Source organism: Pleurodeles waltl, chromosome 1_2 (assembly GCF_031143425.1).
Source record: "Pleurodeles waltl isolate 20211129_DDA chromosome 1_2, aPleWal1.hap1.20221129, whole genome shotgun sequence".
Lineage (NCBI taxonomy): Eukaryota > Metazoa > Chordata > Amphibia > Caudata > Salamandridae > Pleurodeles > Pleurodeles waltl.
The window spans coordinates 925,337,314-925,359,698 of NC_090437.1; the positions used below are offsets into that span (position 1 = coordinate 925,337,314).

Below are 22,385 nucleotides of genomic sequence, written 5' to 3' on the forward strand. Positions count from 1 at the left end.
GAAATTGGTCTACCAAAATGTTTCTAATGAGGTCTCTAAGATCCACACACAATCTTAACTTGCCATTGGAACGTCTCGCTACAACCAATGGTGAAATCCAATCAGATGATTCCACCTGCTCAATAATACCTGCTTGCAATAACTTGTCTAATTCTCCAGACACTTCATCTCTAATACTTATGGGAATATTCCTGGCCTTGTGGATAACGGGTACAGATTATCCTTAAGTATGATTTTGTGTTGGAATTTTCTTAACATGCCTATAGTTCCCGAAAATACTTGTGGAAACAAATCTCTTATAGTTGCATCACTCCTCTCACCACCATGTATTATGGAAACCGGTTCCGAGCTGTTTGGATCTAGAACCATTCCCAGTGCTCCCTATCCCACCAGCCTAAAACTGAAGGTCCAGTCTTAGATACATACAATTTGCATTCTGCCCTACGATCTTTGAAAGAAAATAACAATTTCTTGTAACCTATCAACTGGATTGGCTCCCCAGTAAAACTTTTCGAAGAGATATCAGGACTGTCTAGAACCCCACCAATAACATGTTCAATTGTTTTTTAACCAAACCAGTTCATTTACAGTAGTATAAGGTGAACCAGAGTCAGCAGTAAAAGTGATGGTGACGTCCCCAACAGAAATGTTGCATTTGTTTTTTTTCCGCTGGAAATCCAGTGTCGAAGATTCATTATCCTTTACATTGAGCACCCACATGTTCCTGTCATCACTGTCTGAGGAAGATGCTGAGTCCGTTGCACTCTCTAAAAGTTTTATCGCCGAATCTTTTTTCCTCCTGCAAACTTTAACAAAATGACCACTAATGCCGCAACCAGAACATTTCTGGTTCCTGGCAGGACAGCTTTTATCATTCACATAATGACCCACTAAACCACATCTAAAACATGTAACATTCGTTTTAGTGAAATCTTTCTTGGTCTTCTTTTTATTTTTACTGGTGTAGTCTTTCTTTGAGAACCTGTCAGACCCAGACTTCATCTCCCTAACTTTGTTTAGAAAATTGTCTGATCCAGATTTAGTGTCATCATTTTTTTTACTTCCCTGTAGAACGGCTTTTGAACATCTTCCAGTCAGTTCTGCTTTTTTAACAACATCGATGACTTCCTGTAAAGACGATTCTCCTTTAGTCCATAAACAGTCCTGTATGTTTTGATTTGCTGCATGCATAACAATCTGGTCCCTTATAAGTTCGTCGTGCAAGACAGCAAACCTACATGTCAAAGCCAAGTTCTTTAAGGCTGATACATATTCCTCAATGGTTTCTTCCTTCTCCTGCTTCCTATGGTAAAATTTGTAACTATCAATTCCTACGCAAACAGTAGGAGCATAGTATCTATCTAAATCTTCTAAAGCATGACAAAAAACATCTCCATGCTCTCTATGTTTCTTTTCAATTCTATTGTATGTTTTCAGACCAAGTGGTCCCAAACAATGTAATAAAATGTTCTTCTTTTTTTCAGCAGAGAAACCATTCTCTTCATCACACGTTGAAATGTAATTTATAAAGTATTTCCACCATTCTTGCCACTTTGTAGAAGTATCGCCAGATCCAGGAATGAAAAGTTGAGGTGGTGGTAAATTCAGGTTACTAGAAGCCATAAGTAGTTATGTTATTCCACTTAAAATTCACCACAGACTTTAATTTCACTTAGAAACAGTATGAATTCAATATGCGAAGGTTAACAGTCTAGTTGTCAGAGTTCCTACACTGACATTGTAGCACAGCTTTTTTTTTTTAAAACGCGATGTACGCGAGCAGAAGCCTTTAGTGTTGCTAAGCAACGTGAAAGCTACGTTAGGCATTAGGTTGACAGTCTAGTTTCCCCACTGACGTCAGCTGTGGTAGCAAAAAAAACAAATCCGTGCACCGTGCGCGTCCCAAAAAAAAAAACTAAGTACTCACAAGGGATGTGAACAGCCTTTGGGTCCGCAGAACCACCAATCCACAAACGGAGAAAAACAAGAACGCGTGAGAGCCGGGGCTGCGCCAACACGTCGCCAAATTTGTAGTGATGGTCTTCTTAGTTAGAATAAAGAAACACCGGCAGTAAGATCACGGTGAGAAAAACCGTTTATTCCTAATACAGAGCCCCGGCTGCAGCACACGGACCGGTTACATCCACGCCTCCGGTCCGCTCTCCACCAACCGTCTCCAAACTCCTCCGAACATTCCCTACCTAACATTCCCCTGTTCTCTGGCTCGCGCGCCTAGCTAGCGCGAGCCCGACAACATGGGAAATACATTTCTTAACATTATAACATTAAAACAAAGATACAACATTATGCACCATATGCATTTACAACAAACATTACACGACCCCCTTTCTGGGAAATCCCCTACAAAAAAGTTGTTGTGTAACTGGTGCCTTAAAGTTTTAAAATAGGTGGTTGCATCATTATAAAACAGATTCAAAACATAAGACTCAAAACTGAAATCAAAACGGGCAATAACCTTTTATATATCAAGCGCCTGGCAAACACACAGCAGAAAAAAAAACACCTATCAGAAAATTACAACCGATGTCTCTGCTAATAATAATAATTGGTATCCAAACTTATTCCGATATCTAGATAACTGAGCCCTACTCAGTGCACCATGGATGTGTTTTTTGAATTTCTTTCCAGAAGATACCTGGTAAGAGGGTTTCTAGACGCTCTTGAGCCAAGGAATTTGCCAATGCGCCTGAAGCAGATATCCATATAGGCTGCAACCACCCCACAATCCCCTAAGCATTACTTGAGTGGGATGTGTTACTAGTTAACAATCAATCCTGCGAGATATCACAGGCATAGTTAGTGGAATTGAACCCTTCGTTCATCATGGAAAGGCAAACTTAACATTAAATATAATAAAAGCAAGCAAAAAAGTGACCATGATACTTAAGCAAAGTAACAGTATCTGGTATTCTTGTATGTGTCTGCAAGCAGGCAGATAGACCCACCGAGTGAAGGCTAGATGCGCCTTCCTGCATCCTTTAGCAATGGAAGGTGATTACAGCTCTGTATTGCCTTGATGTCTCGAGTCTCTGGTTTGATTCCCTCTCCATCTCAGAGACTGTTCTTAGTTCATATATTGCATCTGAACATTTTCAGAATAAACAATTAGCACAAAGGCCTTAGAGGCTTTCACTTGGGTACATTCTGTGAAAGTTGCCTGTTGATTAAAAACAATCAAAGAGAAGCGATCAGCGTCTACAAAACTTTGGTCATTATTCACTGAAAGGAAAATTCAATCCATACAAAAAACATGAATATATTTGTGAATAAGATAGCTAAGAAAGTGGCCCACATTCTGCAAATTAGGGTAGTTTTGAACTTGGGAATTTATAAACGTGCTGTATAGGTGCTGTGCAAGCTATGGAAGGCTGCATGCATTTCTGCCTGATGCAGACAATGTCTGTTGTAATATCAGGGAAAACAGCAGTAAAATCCTGCCCACCCGACCATAAAACAGGCCCACAAATTGTCTAAAAACCAACCCAAACACTGGCTTCTACAACCAACCTTCTGGCACTGCTAGACTTCCAATAGGCCAGTCTGACCTTTCTACTGGGGGTTCTGCCTGTTCCCCACGTAGCCTGTTTAGCCCTGCTTGCAAGGCTAGTTATAAATATAAAGAGCAATCGAGCTGCAGTATATGGAAAGGAAGTTATGATCGATGCTGTATTAGTGAAGCCAAGAAACTGAGCTGAAGCATTGCCATTGGTGCATATTTTGTACTTGGTTTTTACAACCCTATTCTGCTTCTAGACTGTTAAACCTACGTCTATTTTTGTGTATATTATTTTAATGTACTGTTGCCTTTCTGGATGTTGCAGAGCTGTTTCGTTGCACCTATTGCAGTACAGAGGTTGAGGAAGACTCTTCCTCGCTACCGAAGCGAGATGCTCGTACCTTAATAGCAAAATTCAATGACCAGATGGAGCCAATCTTTGCACTGCTCCGTGAGACTGAGGATATAGTTCTGCCATCTGACTTGCTTGAACCTCAACCCACAGAAATCCCTGAACTGGCATTAAGGTAAGGATGTTTTTCAGCTGGCAGGCAATGTTTGTAACAGTAGTGGGTTATTAAAATGAAATGTCGGGTAGCACAGACCTTTTGAAATGGTATTCTTAACAAACTAGCTACACAACATTAAACGGTTGGTAAGCAGACCTAATTTATTGCTGCATAAACCTATATCTGCATTAGAATCCTGCTAAATGTAAAGATACATTTTGTCCCTCTTTTTTAATACTTTCACTTTACAAGGAACAATATTTACAACTTTTTTTGGTTGTCTCTTTTTGATTGTAATTGCAACTTTGTTTTTCATTGACGTACTCTACTCTGAGGCTGACATATCTCTTTGGAACCCCTCCTGCCTTGTTAGCAAATGGCATGGTCCAAGAAGTCACTAGATCTTGCCAGTATGATGTGTTCAGCTATTGGCTTTGCCAATGCTGGTTTGTAAACATTGTAAAAACAGTGAAAGAAAAAACAATTCAAAATACTAGAGGAAGCTCATATTTTAATGTATCTGGAAAGTAAACGTTAAATTCAGTACCCTTTAATCTTTATAAAAAGCATGTTTCATGTTTTAATTTTCACACAGGAAATTCTGAGCAGAATTTTAAAAACCTGTTGCACATGATCCAGTTTAAAAATAAGACAGAGGATGGTGAGAGGTCCTTTAAAGATCATATAAGCTGTCTGAGGAAGCACTTGCTATTTGCTTTAAGCATGAGTTGTCTTAGAACTGGAACAAGTGCTTAAGGCATTTGGTGGGAGCAGATATAAGGGCCTCTAGGAGAAGATACATCTTCCCAGTCAAAATTATTATTAATGTTTCAGCCTTATAGCCATTACTTACTAACACAATATAGAAAACGGACATACGAAGGTGGGACTGTTGGAACCATGCGAATACAATTCGGAGATTACGGCCAAATAATAATAAAGCGTTCCTGATAAAATCACAATAGGAACAATAAAAACACACAAAAAGTTAATTACAGTTCATAATATTTAATACACTTAATGAATCAGTTATGTAAAGAAATCATTCTACCAGACAAGTATTTAATACAGACTTCGGTTTGAACTTTTCTCAAGATAAATAAGGGATACGGTAATAGTGCAAACGATGTCAATATCACCTGTCTTATCACAGTGATAAAGCATCACAATAGGATCTTATCCCAAACTTACTAAACAGAGTACAATGACAATTTCATCTTAGACCACTTCTTTTTGTGCAAAAAGCATGAAATGTAACACTGTGCCCTTGCCCCATAAAGTGCATGTGCAATCTTGCTAACAGGTGTGCAACCCATTGTGAGAGCTCAACTCTGGTTGGAAAGATTCCTATACCTGAACTTTATGTATAATGTATGTGTCAGTTCCTGGTATATAAGGTCTATATATGGGGCGTAACGGTATGCATCATGACCAAAATAGTTAGCAGTTAAAGGGTTCATATTGCTACTAGCGACAGTAATTTTCAAATGCCAGTATGCTCCTTGACCGCTGCAGTGCTCTGGGGCCCGGCCAGGGATGGCCCAGTATCTCATTAAGCACGTTACTTACGTGTCCCCTCCCCCACCCCAGCTGTAACCGGTTTTACATTCCACATCTAGGACTTCCATAGCAGATTGCAAAAATACACTTGCCAAGTGCTTTCTGTTTCAATAGATCCAATATAGACCAGGTCTTAAACCAGCTACATCTGATACAAGCCTGCATATAGGGGGAATAGCAGAGTCCTAGGGTCCAGTTTCAACAAAGTTGCAGGAAATTATTTTCCGCTGCTTGCAGGTCCCTGGATTTGCTATAAGCCGCAAATCCTGGCAACATAGAGAGCTGCTGCAACAGCTTTCTGCCTGTAGACCTTCAAGACAGAAGTTGAAGGCTGCCCACCTACCCCTTTGGCAAAGCTAAGAGCTGTAATGCAGAATGCTCTGAACTTAACTGTAGATTTCTCTAGATGGGGCTGCCAGCTAAGTGAGCGATGGCAGCACAAACCAAGAAAGTCGAACTGATCAACCTTTCCACATCGATCTTAGATGACCTCCTTAAGTGCAAACCTGTTCATCACCATGACCTTCTTTTTCTTCACATTAATATGTAAACATTTTTCCTCTACAGAACCCAAGAAATGCATCGATCATAAAATGGATGTAGTTTTCCATCCTATATAGCAGCACTGCATCATCCGCATGTACCAATATTGGGACCTTCGTAGCTAATAGCTATGGGGTATCTATGCCTGTTTCCTCCATGCCTCTGCCGCAAAGCCAAGCCGTTGACACGGGAGTGGCGCGTGTAGTCGAGAACTGCACGTGGTTCACCCACATTTTAAAATACATCTTTAAAGAAAGACGGTACACGCGCACTCAAGGATAATCCAAATGGTGATTTATTGAAGAGTCTCTGACACGTTTTGGCACTAAGCCTTGTTCATGGAGTATAATCCACCAACTGGATTAGATTAACAAAAGGGATATTTTTATAGAGGAAATTCAGCCAGTTGATTCTTCTTAATAGTTGCCATTTGCTCCAAAAATTGAAGGATTTTCAGTTTGCTCCAAACTCTCTTATATCCCAGCAATCATTTATGCCCAGGAATATTTTACTCTTCTGAGCCATGCATTTGAAAACTAGATTGTATGGATCATCGTCAGGTTGTAAAGACCAATATGGGTAATGTGTGATTCTGGGCTGTGAAAAGGCAATGGCATAGCCAAGTCCTGAACTTTTCAGCAGATGTCTTTGGTCGGGCCATCATCATTCGGTAGCACGTCTATTTTTCAAGCACCTTGGTTGGTTGTGCATTCTGTCAATATCGGTGTGCTAAAGGATAATTTATCCCAAACACTATGTCTATTTTAAATGCCTCTTTTGGAGAGTGCTGATACAAAATTCTAAAACTGGTTATTCACTGCTATGACATAACAATGGAAAGACAAAATGTAGTTACCGCTCCTGTCCAGGAAAAGAACTTGCTTTCTCAGTGTTCCCCCTCCATCTTGCATGGGTCTCCAGAGATCCAAGCAAAGGAGTGGAATGGCAAAGGATGATCTTTCATCTCACAATTCCTTTTTCATGATCTCTGAGATAGTTCCTTTAACTACCCTTGGCGACAGATGACTATCCACCTGGAGAATCTTGAACTAGACTGGAAATTTCACTATTTCTACAAGTTACTTTGATATTGCATACTCTGCTACTTTCCCTGCACTAAGTCGGGTGATATTCCTCCCTCCACCCTCCAATGCTTCCCCAGTACAGGAGACCCACCACTGATATGCTGACACTGAGTAGCAACCCCCCCCCCCCATCTCCCCACCCCTGGTTATTTCTGGTACAAGTTAGCTGTTTCCTTTCTTTTTTTGTTTTGTTAATTTCCTATCTTTTTATTCCACCTTCATCAGTGCTCACATTATTTATAGACCTCATGGCTCTTTCTTCTGTTTCAGCATTTGTTCTTACGCTGCTTTATGATTCGGCAGGGTACAATTCGAAACCTATCCCAGTCAGATTATTTGGGCCGACACTAATATATTGCCCATCAACAATAAATGGAGATAAAGCTGGTGCATACTCAATGTATTACTAAAGGAAGAACAGTGCAGGGCCATGATTAGGGCAGTCTGTTACCTGGATTGGCACTGTGTTCACAAATGGGCAGCTATTTGCAGCATACCTCAAACAAGTATACAGCCAACCCCCTGCCAGAGGTGGAAGTCTATTTCATAGAGCAATTCTTAGACACTACCCAACTGAATTCACTAGCCCCAGATCACAACTTTGGCCACAAGAGTTTGCTCTTGTTCCATCACAAACAGCTTGCATTGGGTCAAACCCCAGGAAGTGACGGTCCCCCGCTGGAGTTCAGCAAGTGCTACCAAGTGGATATTGCCAAGCACCTAGAGGTTCTATACAAAACTATGCAGTACCAGGCCAAGCTATTGCTACCCTGTTGTGAAGATCTTATTGTTATGCTTCCTAAAGCTCCCAGTGATCCATTGGATAAGGGTTCTTATCACCCATTGTCCGTTCTTAACCTGGACTGTGAGATCTAGGGTAAGAGCAGAGCAAACTGCATCCAACATCACCTTCCTTCCCTGGTTTATCCCAACACCCACCAATGAGATTTCATACCTGGGAGGAGCACTTCTTCATATATAAAGCAGCTTTTTTGCATCATTGTCTGGGTACCAGTGGGCTTGTTATGACCACGGTCCTCTCCATTGACATGGAGAAGGCATTTGATTGTCATTTCCCGGCATACCTATTCGCAGTGTTGCGGATAATGGCCTTTGGTAAAGAATCAAGGTCCCATACACAGACCCTGAAGTGCGGGTCAGGAGTTCTGTGACTGACTTGTGGCACATTCATATAGGCACCAGGCAGGGCTGTCCATCTCTGCTCTTTGTGTTCACAATGGAGCCACTGGCAAACAGAATTTGCCAACTGGGTATCCATCGCTGATTATTCATTGCTGGTCACAATCACTCAACCTAACAATATGCATATGACATTTAAATATATCTGAGCAGCATCATATCTGGTCTACATCTGACTTAACGTGTACTGTAATCCTTGAGAAGAATCTTGGGCCTGCTTGTTAACTAGGATAAATCTTGCATAATCCCATTGACAGACACGTGAGCCCCCCCATCAGGGATGGGTTCCCTCATGATACCAATCACATTATAAGCATTTAAATACTTGGGTATCCACATCTACAGGCATCTGGGGACATCCTGGAAGGGAGCATCGACAAAATGTCATCCCTTCAGTCCTTTGTGGGGTTTTTTAGGAACAAACGCCTATTGTCCCTGCTGAGACCTATAGCGTTGTTAAAAATGGTGGCGCAGCCACACCATTTGTATTTGTCAGTGGTCTCCTGATACTGCACCAACCGGTGTTCTGCGATCTGAACAATTGGCTCACTGAGCTGAGTTGAGGAGTGGTTAGATGTAAGGTAAGCATAAACAAGCCGATTCTCCCTGTAAGTGCTGGTAGTTTTGGGGTGCCGTACTACGATTTCTACTGTTTACAATCAAATCTCCAGTGGTTTATGATGTGGAACACACTGCCTGCACCCCCTGAGACAGGATACATGTGGAGCAGCGCGATTAGATTCTCCATTCTCAAAAGCATTCCAGAGGATCATTTCTAAGCCACTCCTACCTCTCCTTGTTTGGGTTGCTCATCTTTGCCGGTTGTGGGGCATGAACGCGTGCTTGCTCGATCTCCCACTCTGGTGTTTCCCTGCTTTGTGAAAGCAGGGTTGACTGCTAGCAAATTATACTGAATAAAAGTCTCCATTATAACTATAGTACAGTTATTGGATTCAGGAGCTACCTTCATTTTTGTAGAACTGTGTGATACCTATAACCTTACTGTGGGTCAATTCTTGCCATACATGGCACTCTGTAGGGCAGTCCTGGGGGAAAGCTGGATATTGAGCCAGAGACGGACCCTGCTTTAAACATTTAGAGTCCTAAATATCATGGGGTTAGAACGTATACTGTGCACTCAGGAAGGAAATACTCTACCTCTGACGGTTCTCAATATCCAATAAAGTTAAGATCTCCAGACTGAACTTTCTAAGAATGATTAGATCGTAGTCCTTAGCCAGGCACCTAATGTCTTTAGGAATGCACTCCTGAAACTACTGGAGTTTCAATAGGTCCATCCCACATCTGATTCCGGCCAGGCTGCACAACATGTATGTTACCACCTCCCACAAGTAACCTAGATGTGACAAGGACCAGGCAGATTTCTTCCACATGATGTGGCAGTGCATTACACTCCAGCCCCTTTGGACCGAGGTGTACAAACTAGTCCCACACGTGTCAGGCAGGTACCACATTGGTACTTCAAAACATGTCCCCTGGGACTGATGCCCCACACAAAAATGGGTAAAGTAAATAGTAAATGTATTGACGTTGTCTTTGATCTTGTGAAATAGGCAATATCATTGAACTAGAAGTCCGGTTCTTCCCCACTCATGAGTACTTGGAAATTCAAGCTCTCAAAGTTGGCCCACGCGGAGGATGACCTAGTTAGGCGTTTATTGCACACAGGTGAAAAACCTGCACTCGACAAAGGCTTAGTCACTATATTGTTAGCCCTAGCCCCAGTGGTGAACTTAAAACCACCTCAGGCATCAGTTTACCACTGTCTCAGTACGCTGCTTCCCCTGCAAGTGGCGTGATGCACGACCCTTTTATCTCATTAATTGGCCACATCCAGACGATCTCCTCCTGTGCACAGGGAAAGCTACTGTATGACCGCACTTTGTCTTGACATGTATGGTTATGTGAAAACTCTAAAGGAGCAATTAAAAAAAATCTAGACAGCTTTGGCTGCCTACTGAGTCATCATGTCAGTACAACAAACACAACTTGTACAACGCATATAACACATATACTACAAAGCACAATGACTGCTGTCGGGCGTCTGTCTTTCTCCCTTTCCCAAGCCATAACTCTCAAGAGACAAATTTGTATTTGTTAGCGCTGACTGACACCATTGTCTGTTCTTATTTCCCTTTTCTTGCATAATTCCCCCTTTTCCTTCCCGAGTCACAAGGCCCCTGTTTCTGCTCAGTCCTGGTTGACATTTATCAGTTCTCAATGTATTATCTCATGTGGTATTGGTTCTTTTTATTATGTATCTTTATTATAATGCTTATCTGAGCAATGTTTTTTTTTTTTTTTTTTTTTTTTTTTTTTTACAGTTTAGAATGCATGGGGGGATTCATTCAATAGTGTCATATTTGCAGGACAGCTTCATCCCACAATTATTTTTTGGGGTAAATCAGAATATGGATGATAAAACATCCTTGCTGGCGACCTTCCTTTTCGTTTATTTCCAATCCAGTTCTGCCGCAGAAGGCATTCTATAGCCCTTTCCTTGTGCTGTTTAAACACCATTAGTATACCTTAATGATCTAATCAAGGGAATTGGGTTTGGCAGAAAACGTGTATGTGTTATTGGACTGGTGCTAAGCATACGTATACCCGTGCCGAACTCAAAACATTTATTATGTACCTGACAGTGCTTAATTTGTAGATAAAAACGTGCCGGTGACTAAAGCCTTGCTCTTAAACATGCGGCTACTGCAATTAAATGTGCGAACACGGAATACTGAGGCAGCGTAATCCTGAAGGCATTTCGGGCCTCTTCAATCCATTTAACGCCACCCCATGCCCCTTCAGCTCACTCTTGCAGCTTTCTGCTTTCTCCCTTTGTGACGCTTTTTCGTTTTTCTGTTCCTCCGTCTTTCCCATATGTCTTCTGCTCGCAGTAAATGATTGAGACAGAAAAATAAGTGTCGGGCCTCAAAACTAAGTGCCGGTGCTCTGCACCAGAAACAACAAGCACAAATTAAGCACTGTTACCTGATGACATGAGCTCACTTTTATTTCTTTTTATGGTCCTTTTTTCTCACTAGCATTTACCCTACTCGTGTCCGCGTTGGAATGTTTTTTTTTTTTTTTTTTTTTCTTTTTTGTCAAAGCACAACCTTTACACTCCACTTTTGGTTGTGTTTGTCAGGTTTACAAAAGCAGCTTCAATTTCTACATGAAGAAAAATGTCCTCATTGTATTTAAACAGTCATAATAAAATACGTTTTCTGATATAGAAACGTGAGAAACTGAATCAAATAATAAAATAAATGCAAATATCAACTCATTTCTTGATGTTGTTGTACCCTTAGTGAAGCCTCTTCTAAATTAAGGTTAGCTAGTGTGAGTCTGCAGGTACTTTTGCTTCTTGGCGTGGCAAACTACTCCACTACTACTCTTGACTCTCCAACAGTACCATTGGCCAATATTAAAGCCTTACTTAAGGACTAGTTTATGGTAAAACCTATATACAATATCACACAATCATACACAATAAATACAAATAATTTATAAAATCTTTCATTTCTCAATATATATATATATATATATATATATATATATATATATATATATATATATTTTTTTTTTTTTTTTTACATGTCAGAAGACTATGGATCCTGAAGCAGAACCAGAAGGTTATAGTATTTCCCGGCATTGAAATAATACCCCAATTACTTAAATAATGTTTTGATACACATGCTATACGTGTTGGTATGGCCAATGGTGTACCATGTTTGGGGACCTGAAAGGTTCACAATTGTCTTTAGACTATGGCTTTGAAGATGTGGCAGAAAGCAGCTCCTTACTGGACTCAGCCACTGCAGATCTGTCTGCAGCAGAAAGAGTCTCCGGTCCTGGTGGGTGCTCACAGACCTGGTAGCTTGTACTCGCTTTCCCCTCCCCCCCCTCCCCCCCATTAAAAGTGGCTCATCCCTGGGTAACTCCCAGCAAAGTTCATAGTCCAAGCCAGGTGCATTGGTTTGTCACTTCAGTCTATATCTAGACCCCTCCTGGTTGAGGTATAATATCTAGTTCTCTATTGCCATTAGTCGTGTACAATGCAATGAACAAGAGGAAGACCTATTGGCATTGTCATATTAGGAGGGTGAACAGATGCAATGATGGAAAAAAGGTTTGTGGCAGAACAGGTATATTTGGACGGGGTGAGGATGGGAAGGAAACGGAAGAATAGTGGTGGTGAGTGAATAGACACCAGTTATCTTATTTTTAAATATTTTGCAGGGGCAGAGAATGAGTATTGTAGAGTGGTGCCAGGTACTTTTGGTTAGGTGAGGAGAAGGATGGCCACAGGGTGGTGGTGATGATGGGTGACAGAACTCTAGGACTCAATATGTTAGAAATATTCAAAATATCAGAGGCTTTAGGGAAACTTGTAGGATGGGTGGCAGAACACCAGATGTTCTATTTTTAATTATTTCTAAGGGAAAGAGGTAGAGAAAGCTGATGGTGGTCTTTGAAGTGGACAGGATGCCAGATAATGTTCTCAATCTTACAATGCATTACCCTGCTTGTTTCTATAAATGGTTGACTTTATTGAACTATTCTCACATATGGTGATGGTCACAAAGGATGACCTACTTGGGTTACTTATATGCAAGAATGCCTCCATATTCAACTTGATTGAAGTTAATTGTATTTTGGACTATGTGCTCAGAGGAAGCAACACATTAAGTTGCAAAATACTTGTTGTCAGTTTGGTATCTTTGAAACCTGTGCAATGACCGAGGCTTGAATTAAATAGTTGAATCAGAAAGCGTGTTGAACATTTGGGCGGGCGGTGCACACCAAGGCATAGCGTTCCCCCAGTGCAGGTGCAGGCTGGATCGGACTAGCCCTAGTCATGGCGCCATGCAAATGTTTCAAAATCACGCTCACTCCTGCAGGGTGAGCTGATTGGTGGATGGGTGTGGTGGGGGCTCCTAGGGCGGTCGGCAGGGGCAGCCAGACAAGACTTAAGAGGGACAGCAAGTCCCATGTAGGTCATCTTGTTCTCTTGACTGCTCCTGACGACCGTCCACGTGTGCACCTCCAGAGGACTGGAGGAATTTTCCAGTAGTGGGGGTGGACTCTGCAGGAGATCAGGGCGGGCACCCAAGGCGGGCAGGGGTCCCACCCAAATCAGCTTTTCCTCCAGTCCCTAAAAGGACTAAGAAAGTTACACCCAAGCTGAGGGGAAAAAAAGTCCAAAAGCGGTCACTCGCTGGGAGGGGGGGGCACCGGACCCCAACATGGGGCAGGCAGACGCACAATCAGAGGTTGCCATCATTGAAGCAGTACCAGGCTCAACCTTGGAGGGAACCAATTCTGTAAGCGACCGGGAACCTGGGGGGGGGCCTAGTTAGCGGCTTGGCAAAAGTGCTGCCCTGGCTGGCGAAATTAGGCAGTGTCCCACAGATGGATTTGGCCAGTGATGGGTCAGCATTGGCCACATTAAGGGGCCTAGCAGTGGGTATTTGTGCAAATCTGCAAGAGGCCACAGCAGAAACACGTGAGCACCTATGGCCATGGTCACCACATCGCACGAGCCACCCCCCCCACCTACAACATTTTTCATTGCCCCAGCAGTGGGGGGGGGGGGGGGGGTGTGCCGCTGCAAGTACATCGCCAGCAGAGACAAAAGGTGAGGGTGTTACCCAACCAGGTGGGACACATGATCAGGTGCTTTCTCCTAGGGATCAGCTGGGGCTAGTGAGATGAGGGCATAAATTCAAAAGGGAGCATTTGTGGATACTTTGGAGATAACAATAGTGAAGCCGGCTGAGGAGCAGAGTAAAGGCTGTTCCCGTAAATGGAAGAAACCTAAGGTAGATGAGACCATTATACATTGGATAACATATTTTGCTATTTATCAGTCCATTCTGCTAGAGAAATTCCCTGAACTAGGTCCTCAGACTGCATAAAATAGTGGGTACGCATGAAGTTTGGAGGATCCAATTGGAAAGAGTATGATAAGGCGTTCAGGTTGAAAAAAGCATCAAACCCTGCTGTGTTCTGGGATCAGACTGATGTTAGTGGATGGTTGCGCTGCATGATGCTGAAAAAACCATAGGCCAATGTCCAGAGTCTTTTTTAGGGGGCCCACAGCCAGTGGAGATCGCAAAGGGGCGTGTTGGGCATTCATCAAGAAGGCATGTTCTAGACCACAGGGTTCCTGCAAATTAAAGCACAATTGCTCCTTTTGCGGTACGGGAGGGCATCCTGAGTTCAAATGTTTCAAGAAGTCCAAAGAAAAGGGTGGGCAGAAATGAGGATAATTTTTTGTTGGTCCCGGGGATCCTTCACCTGTGTCTCTCTTGGCTATGAACCCTTGGCTTAATTTGTACTCGCAGCATGAAGTTTCCCAACTAATGAATGAAGGTTTCCGCTGTGGTTTCAGGATCCCAGTTTCAGAGGTGCATGACCCAAAAGTTTGTAAAAACCAGCAGTCTTTAGACCTGGCACAAGAGGTAGCTGAACACAAGATATTGAAGGAATTGAGTTTAAACAGGATTGCAGGGCCACTTGACAGCCCCCCACTTGATGGGTTTGTCTGCTCCCCTATGGGGTTGGTTCCCAAAAAGGACCCTGGTGAATTTCTGTTGCTACACAACCTCTCAGCTCCACACGGAGCCTCTGTGAATGACACCATCGATCCAGTGCTTTGCTCAGTCAAGTATGCCTCTCTTGATGGCGCCCTGAAATTACTAAGGGAACTGGGTCAAGGGACACTCTTGGCAAAAGCAGATATAGAATCAGCCTTCAGACTTTTCCCAGTTCACCCAGATGATTATCATCTGCTGGGTTTCCAATTCAGAGGGAAGTTATTATTTTGACAAGTGCATGCCCATGGGTTGTTCTCCTGCGCATATTTCGAGCAATTCAGTACCTTTTTGGAGTGGGTCTTTACGCAAGTTTCAGGGTCACCTGCTGTCATTTATTATCTAGATGACTTCTTGTTCCTGGGACTGAGTGGCTCAGATAGGTGTGCTAAGTCTTTGACTGCTTCCAAGTCACTGATGGATGAATTTGGCATTCGTTTAGCTCAAGAAAAAAACGACAAGACCAGCCACATCCCTGGTATTTCTGGGAATCGAAATTGATTCGGTAAAGGGAGAGTGTAGATTGCCCCTGGATAAAGACATTGCTTTTCGGGCATCCTTAGAAGCCTGCCTAGTGGCTAAGAAAGTCACCCTGCGTCAGTTGCCGGTATTCGTAGGTCAGCTTAATTTTGCCCCGCGGATCATTCCAATGGGACGCCCTTTCTCGCGCTCTATTGCTCAGTCTATGTCTGGTTTAAGGGAAAAACATCATAGGACATGCTTGTCTGCTGAAGTGAGACATGACTTAAGGATTTGGTTGGCATTTCTCCAGGACTTCAACGGGGCAGTGGTGTGGCCGGCCCCTGTGGTCCAATCAGGAACTCAGTTTATTTACCAACTTGGCGGGTAGTAGTGGTATTGGGGCCATTTTGGGTACCAGGTGGTGTGCCCAGGCCTGGCCTCAGTCTTGGAGACATCCGGGTTGGTTAAGAACACCACCTTCCTTGAGTTATTTTCTATTATTGTGGCACTACACATATGGATTGGCCAACTTCGCAATCAATCTGTGGTTTTTTGGTCTGACAAACATACAGTGGTCCAAAGTATTAATTTTCAACATGCTAAGTGCAGAAGGGTGTTAAGGCTGTTGAAATAGCTGGTGTTGAACTGTTTGGAGAATAACATTCTTTTCCAGGCTGAACATGTACCAGGTATTTTTAAAAATGCAGCTGATGCATTGTCTTGTTTCAAGTTACATTAGTTTTGGCAATTCTACCCAGGTGCCGAGTTGGAGCCCACATATTTCCCGGGACAGCTGTGGAATCTTGGAACTCACCCTTGGCGGATCTAGTGGTGGTCAGCCTTGCACCAAAAACAAGAAGGGCTTATGAGAATGCATTCCATAGTTACATAAATCACACATCTACCAACCCCCTAGTGCAGCCTGGCTCCTTGAGTAGTTGGTTGGGTTTTCTTGAGCTTTTGCAAAGTCAGGGTAAATCTGCCACAAGTGCCAGGCACCACATCTCAGCCACAGCCTTTTTTTTAACTAAATTGGGGGTTGGGGGGTGCAGGGTGCAGATCATTCCCGGTCTTTCCTTATCAGACAGGCACTCAAGGAATGGGAAAGGTTTAAGGGACTATTCCGGACCAGCGGCACCCCTTTGACGTGGACAAGCTAGAAGAAATCTTTGGGGCCCTGGCTGGGATCTGTGACTCTGATTTCCAGGCCACCCTATTCTTAGCAGCCTTCACGCTTGCCTTTTATGGAGCTTTTCGAGTCTCAGAACTTGTGGCCAGGTCTAAGCAGGACATTCACGGTGGGATTCTGGTGACTCATGTTCTCTGGAAAGGGGGGGATTTGGTAATTACTAGAACACGGTGCAAGACCGACCGTTTGGGGAGGCGTGAACAGTTAGTCCTAGGAAGGGCCGGTGACTCCCGTGGTTGCCCAGCACGTGCAGTCCACAGGTACTTGCAGATTCATCCCCAGGTTTCTTCCAACTTCTTATTGGTTCATGCATCTAGTGTCTGCCTCACAAGATATCAGTTTTCCAAAGTTTTGCGCAAAGCCTTGCTGGTGGTTGCTATGCAGGGCAAATTTAGTTTCCATTCGTTCAGGATAGGAGCGGCAACATCAGCTGTGGAGGCAGGGCTCAATGCTGAGACGGTCAAGGGAATTGGGAGGTGGAAGTCAGATTGCTATAAGTGCTATGTACGTCTTCATATGATCTAGGAATAATTGTTGGCACACGCCAATGATGACTTGTAACGGATTCTCCTTTTTGTTCCTATCACCTCTGTCTTCCATTGCACACATGGCTCCGCCAGTGTTTGGGTTATTGGGCATTCCATTGTGCGTCAGGTGTGGCCGTCCTTCAACCGCACCCTAGTCGGGTGCAGGACACAGGTCTCCAGTTTCTTTGGATAGCAAAAGAGGGTCTGTTCCTTGATGGTCTTCGCCAGCTCGTCGAGGAGGTTCTGCAACGGTGCTCATCATCCTTCACGTGGTAGGCAATGATCTGCCAGCAATGGGGAGGAGAGCAGTTTTTGAGGACTTGATGGTTAGCAAAAAGGTGTCCCAGGGCTATCATAGCATGGTCCCATATCATTCCTAGGCGGATTTGGAGGTCAGGGCACACAACGAAGGCCCTTAACGTCTCATCACATCAATGCTAAGGACTGATCCACACGGGTGCCTTCGAGGAGGGGCAATGTTTCACGAAGATGGAGTACACCTGTCGTATGGCGGACATGTACTGTTTGTTGAGAACCTGGTAGCATTTGCAATTCAATGTCTCTCTCCGCACCGAGCATCTAAGTCTTTGGGGGGGAGGCTTGGTTGGTCGGGAATCCATCCAGGCCTGTGGGAGGAAGGGAGTCGTTTGGGCACAAAGCAGGTGGACAACCTTGGCATCAAGAAAACTTGTGCAGGTGAACTCAAGACCGAATCAGAAGCCTTTTTCCTCAAACCAGGGTGGCGGTGCTGTGGGTGTAGAAAAGGGGCTCTGGATGACCGTTACCACGAATGTCCATAGTTCCCCCCACGGTACTCCATTACATGGCCTTGGGGATTTGGGGGGATGGAGACTGCGCCAGGGGACTAAGGTATGGCCCGGTTTCCCAGGACCATCCCCATCCGGTGCCGGGGGGGGGAATCCCTTTCTTTGGCTTGGCTCTGGCATGGTTTGATTTGGGGGACAGTTTTCATGCTGGCCTGCGCCCCCTCTATCTTGAGGGGGCAGGTGGGTCTCGCCTTGTGAAGTGTAACTCGTTTGGGGGGGGGACACAGCCCCCAGTCTACAGTCGATGCCACAGGTGCCTGGGGGGTGGTCAACCAGGACTCCTATTTAAAGAATCGAAAATTATGTACGAGAATTTGCCCCATTAAAGTGACTTGAGATGCATGTTGTAAATAAGTATTGGACATTAAGGATGAAAAAGAAAATACAGTAAAAATGTGATAATGTTCTTTTATATCATGTTTATGTGGTTATGAATAAATACGGCCTGAGAATTGTTATATTCTCTATCTCAGGAAGGTTTCAGTCTGCATTGTCTTCTGGAAGGTTGGGGGCAGACGACAGAAAATAAGTTTGCTCCTTTAAAGGAGAGGATTACAGATTTGGAACCAGTATGAATTATTTGGCTAATTGGTGGAAGGTCTCGGTACAGTCCCCCACCTGTATTTCAGGAGCTTTATTGTGTATCCGTATATAGGAAGAAGAATTAGTAGGCCGTACCAGGAGAAACCGTTTATTATTACTTGGTAGCCATTTTTATTTTATTTAAGTAGTAGTTCCTCATAAACACTATTACAACGCAAAACAGGTTTAAAAAAAAAAAAAAGGAAATACATAATTTTGTTTTTTATTGGGAATAAATGGAATGGAAATACATATTTATATTAAAACATTATCACATTAAAATGTGAGCCAGGGAAATTCATCGAATGATAACAAATACACACCAGTGCTTTATTTGTAAAATAAGAAATGCTGGTGTCCAAAGCTCTGCTCAGACACCAGCTGCGGCGCCAATAAATGTCCGAACTCCAATAGCAAGGTTGCGCAGTCCATCTCGGGCCACTTTAATTTACTGGCATTATTTCACTCTTACAGGTGCCTGCTTTCTCCCTTGGTGACAGATTGTTTGTATTTCTTTTCCTGCGGCTTTTCGTTTTTGTTTGTTTTTCCCCTGTATTGTCCTCGGGACATGTCTGATGTAGATAATAAGAGCCGGTCCTCAAAAATAAGTGCCAGTGCCTGCCACCAGCTCAAATTAAGCACTGATAAACACGCTGGAGAATTTACTAAAGGGGAAAAAAACAGCACTTTTTGTTTATTTCATAATCATCTTCATCAGATACTTTATTTCGGCAATTTGCCATAAAAAAAAATCAATAAATACATTAAACATGAGTATTAAAAAAATGAAATGTGTGGCTAAAACAGCATAATGTGTAAAAAGTGACAAAGTGCACAATGAAACAGTACACCACCCCATACAGAGCTCAAACCTACAATTCCTGAACAGTTACCCACTCTTACATAAACAAATAAATGAGAGAATATTAGCTTCAACATATCTTCTGTCAAATTCTCCACATCATTAACAACAGGACACAGCAAACATTATACTCTGCTTTATGTCTGTTTTTAAAATCCGCAGAGCCTCAGCAAATTCCCTCACTCCACGATTTCGACAGACTGGTACAATCCATTTACATCTACCCAAATAATAAGTAGGACAGAAGGGAAAAAAAAAAGTGCCCTTCAGTCTCCTCTTTTAGCCTACACGCAGAGCAAAGACTTCTTTATGCATGGGCTGATGCCTCCACTTAGCAGTAAAAGGCGCAGTAGGAAGTTTTCCATACCTCAATTGAAGGTACAACTTCCTTGCTTGTGGAGGTTCTATTTCGTTTAAAAAATCATTGAAATTTAAATTCATCTTTGGTTAAAAGAAATGTCCATAAGGATACCTTTTCAGACACGCTTTGGTGAGTGCATCCCATTAGATTGGATGTGCTTCACTTTCAAGAGTGATTTTACTAATTGTAGAAGCTTACAAGTGATCAGTCAAAAGATTACGGCAAACCATGTTTACCAGGGTGTCCTTCATATATCTAACCCAGGGAATTCCTTCTGATCCCGAAATATCCAGTACTTCCTTTAACCCCTCCCGGTAGGTCTTAAGATCTTCTGTTGGCCAAATATGCTTCCAAAATAGTACAGGTCGAATTCCTATATTCTCCATGATTGGTCTCGCATCCAAACCCATCCTAAGAGGTAGCACAGGGCTACTAGTCCGAGCCCCACCAGCTGCTGTAAGAAGCCTTTTTCCACAACTTGCAAAGTACCCACATCCTTATGACCCAACAGCTTGGCTCGGTAAAGAGACGAGCAGAGCACCTGTTTTTTAAATTTGGACCATTGGGGACAATGGGCGAAAACATGACCTATTCAAGGCTCTAATCAAAGCACCTGTATTCTGCCCAGTTTAAGCTTTGACTTAGCTATGTGATGTGTACAATCAAGCTGCTCTGTTAGGGTCAACCCTAAATATCAAATATTTGGACTTGCTAATTTGCAACTTCGGTTTGGATCTCGTACTCGTGCAAGTATTCAAAACCATGTATTTGGTCTTAGCCACATTAACTTCGAGCCCCCTTAGAGCACACAAATCTACAAAGCAGTCTAAGGTCTTCTGCAGGCCCATTGGTGATTAGGATAGTATTAGAGTATCATCTGCAAACATCAAGGCCATGATGTTGGCCAGGCGGGGTGCGTCTCCATCGCAATCAGTCAGAAAAGATATTAAGTTTGTTGAAATATAATATAAAAAGAGCTGGAGCCAGGCACAACCCTGGCTTACTCCTCTACTAACAGGGTATGCTTCGGTCATTTTGCCGATCTTTCCACAGTGGACTTGTGCATAATTGCTGTGGAGCTTTATTATGGCAGCCAGGAGGTCACCAGGGACCCCCATATCAGCCCAAACACGCCATAGTGTTCTCCTGGGTACCAGATCAAATGCTGAACATAAATTGACAAAAGCAACATAGTCGACCACCTCCCACGGACACTATTTTCCAGTAAATGAGCTGGAGCCTAAAGGCCTGGTCCACTGTACTGTATGTTTCCTGAACTCTGCCTGGAGGGCAGTAGAATTGCTCTATCCTCCATGCAAGTTAGCAGCCACTCCAATTTGACTCTACTAAATAACTTTTGAGAGCAATCAATAAGGCTACTTGACCTGTAATTACAGGGATCTGATAAATAACCTTTCTTATAGATCGGTACTATCTCAGCCCCCGCCCAAGTGGGCGATAAAGAGGCTCCTAATAAAATAGAATTAAATAAAATAGCAAAATAAGGTTGTCAAAAGTCAACCTCCCCCCTTGTACAGATCTCCTGGTATCTCATCAAGGCCAGGGGCTTTGTTGAAGACTATCTTTAATGTCTTCAATGTTTACTTCTGATAATGTTATTGGGACGATTTCTGATTGTGGCGCCTCACTGCTCCCCCCTGCTGGATTTCCTTGCTCCCTTACATGTACATCTGTGCCCTCACTGCCATTAGTAACATACAATCTGGAGAAGTGAGCAACTCAAGCAGCAGCAGGGACATTCACCTCTGTTGGATTATGGTCTTGTTGGGCTCCCATAGCGAGCAGGTTCCAGAAGGCTCGTTGATCACTCTTTCTAGCTGCTTCAAGTATGCTTTCCCACAACATCTAGTCCCAATCTGTTTTCGCAGCACTTATACACCTCGTAAATGACACTGTCTTCTCTTTTATTTCCCCCTTAAATTGGGATTATTTAGCTAGCATGAGGGCTGTTTTACAGGCCTTATTATACCAAGACGAGGAGAGCTTTCTCCTGAAGGACTTTTTGTAGACACATAAAAATAGTTACTAAGCTGTGCGAAAAGGTTGTTATGCATAATATATAGTTGTTCTAACTGGTTGCCCTGGCCCATACTCCACTTCAGGGCCTGGAGCTGCTCAATGCTACAACCAACAAGCGTGTTTATCTCCTTCAGCTGTTCCCTTGGAACCATGGAAGCCCATTTAACATAACGCTTGTTACTAGCAATTTGTAGACTGCTTTCAAGAGGCTCATCCATGCTAATCATCTTATTCACTGCTGGGAGCTTTACAGTAAGAACCAATGCATTGTTATCACTGTCCCCTCTATTGAGTAATATTATATCTCTTGCATACGGCCAGACCCTTACATCCGCCAAAGTATAATAGATGAGGCTAGTTCCTGGGGTCCGATTAAAAGTATGTTTTACTTCTTTATCGGACTGTGCACTGGCATTCGTTGCCCGCAAATCCTGGTTCAGCTCCAACACATTCATTTGTAATGCCAAGGTAGTTCACTTTCTAATGAGTGATTATTCCCAGTGG

General features: G+C 43.1%; 1 protein-coding gene across 2 annotated transcripts in view; it reads left to right on the forward strand.

Annotated features, from left to right (window-relative positions):
• The window catches only part of LOC138246072 (general transcription factor IIE subunit 1-like), a 145,709-nt gene that overhangs the window by 89,788 nt on the left and 33,536 nt on the right, over window positions 1-22,385 (forward strand). For both annotated transcript variants that reach the window (XM_069200281.1, XM_069200291.1), the window contains exon 3: window positions 3,843-4,044. In XM_069200281.1, coding sequence (XP_069056382.1) covers window positions 3,843-4,044 — 202 coding nt within the window. The remainder of the gene's footprint in view (window positions 1-3,842; window positions 4,045-22,385) is intronic.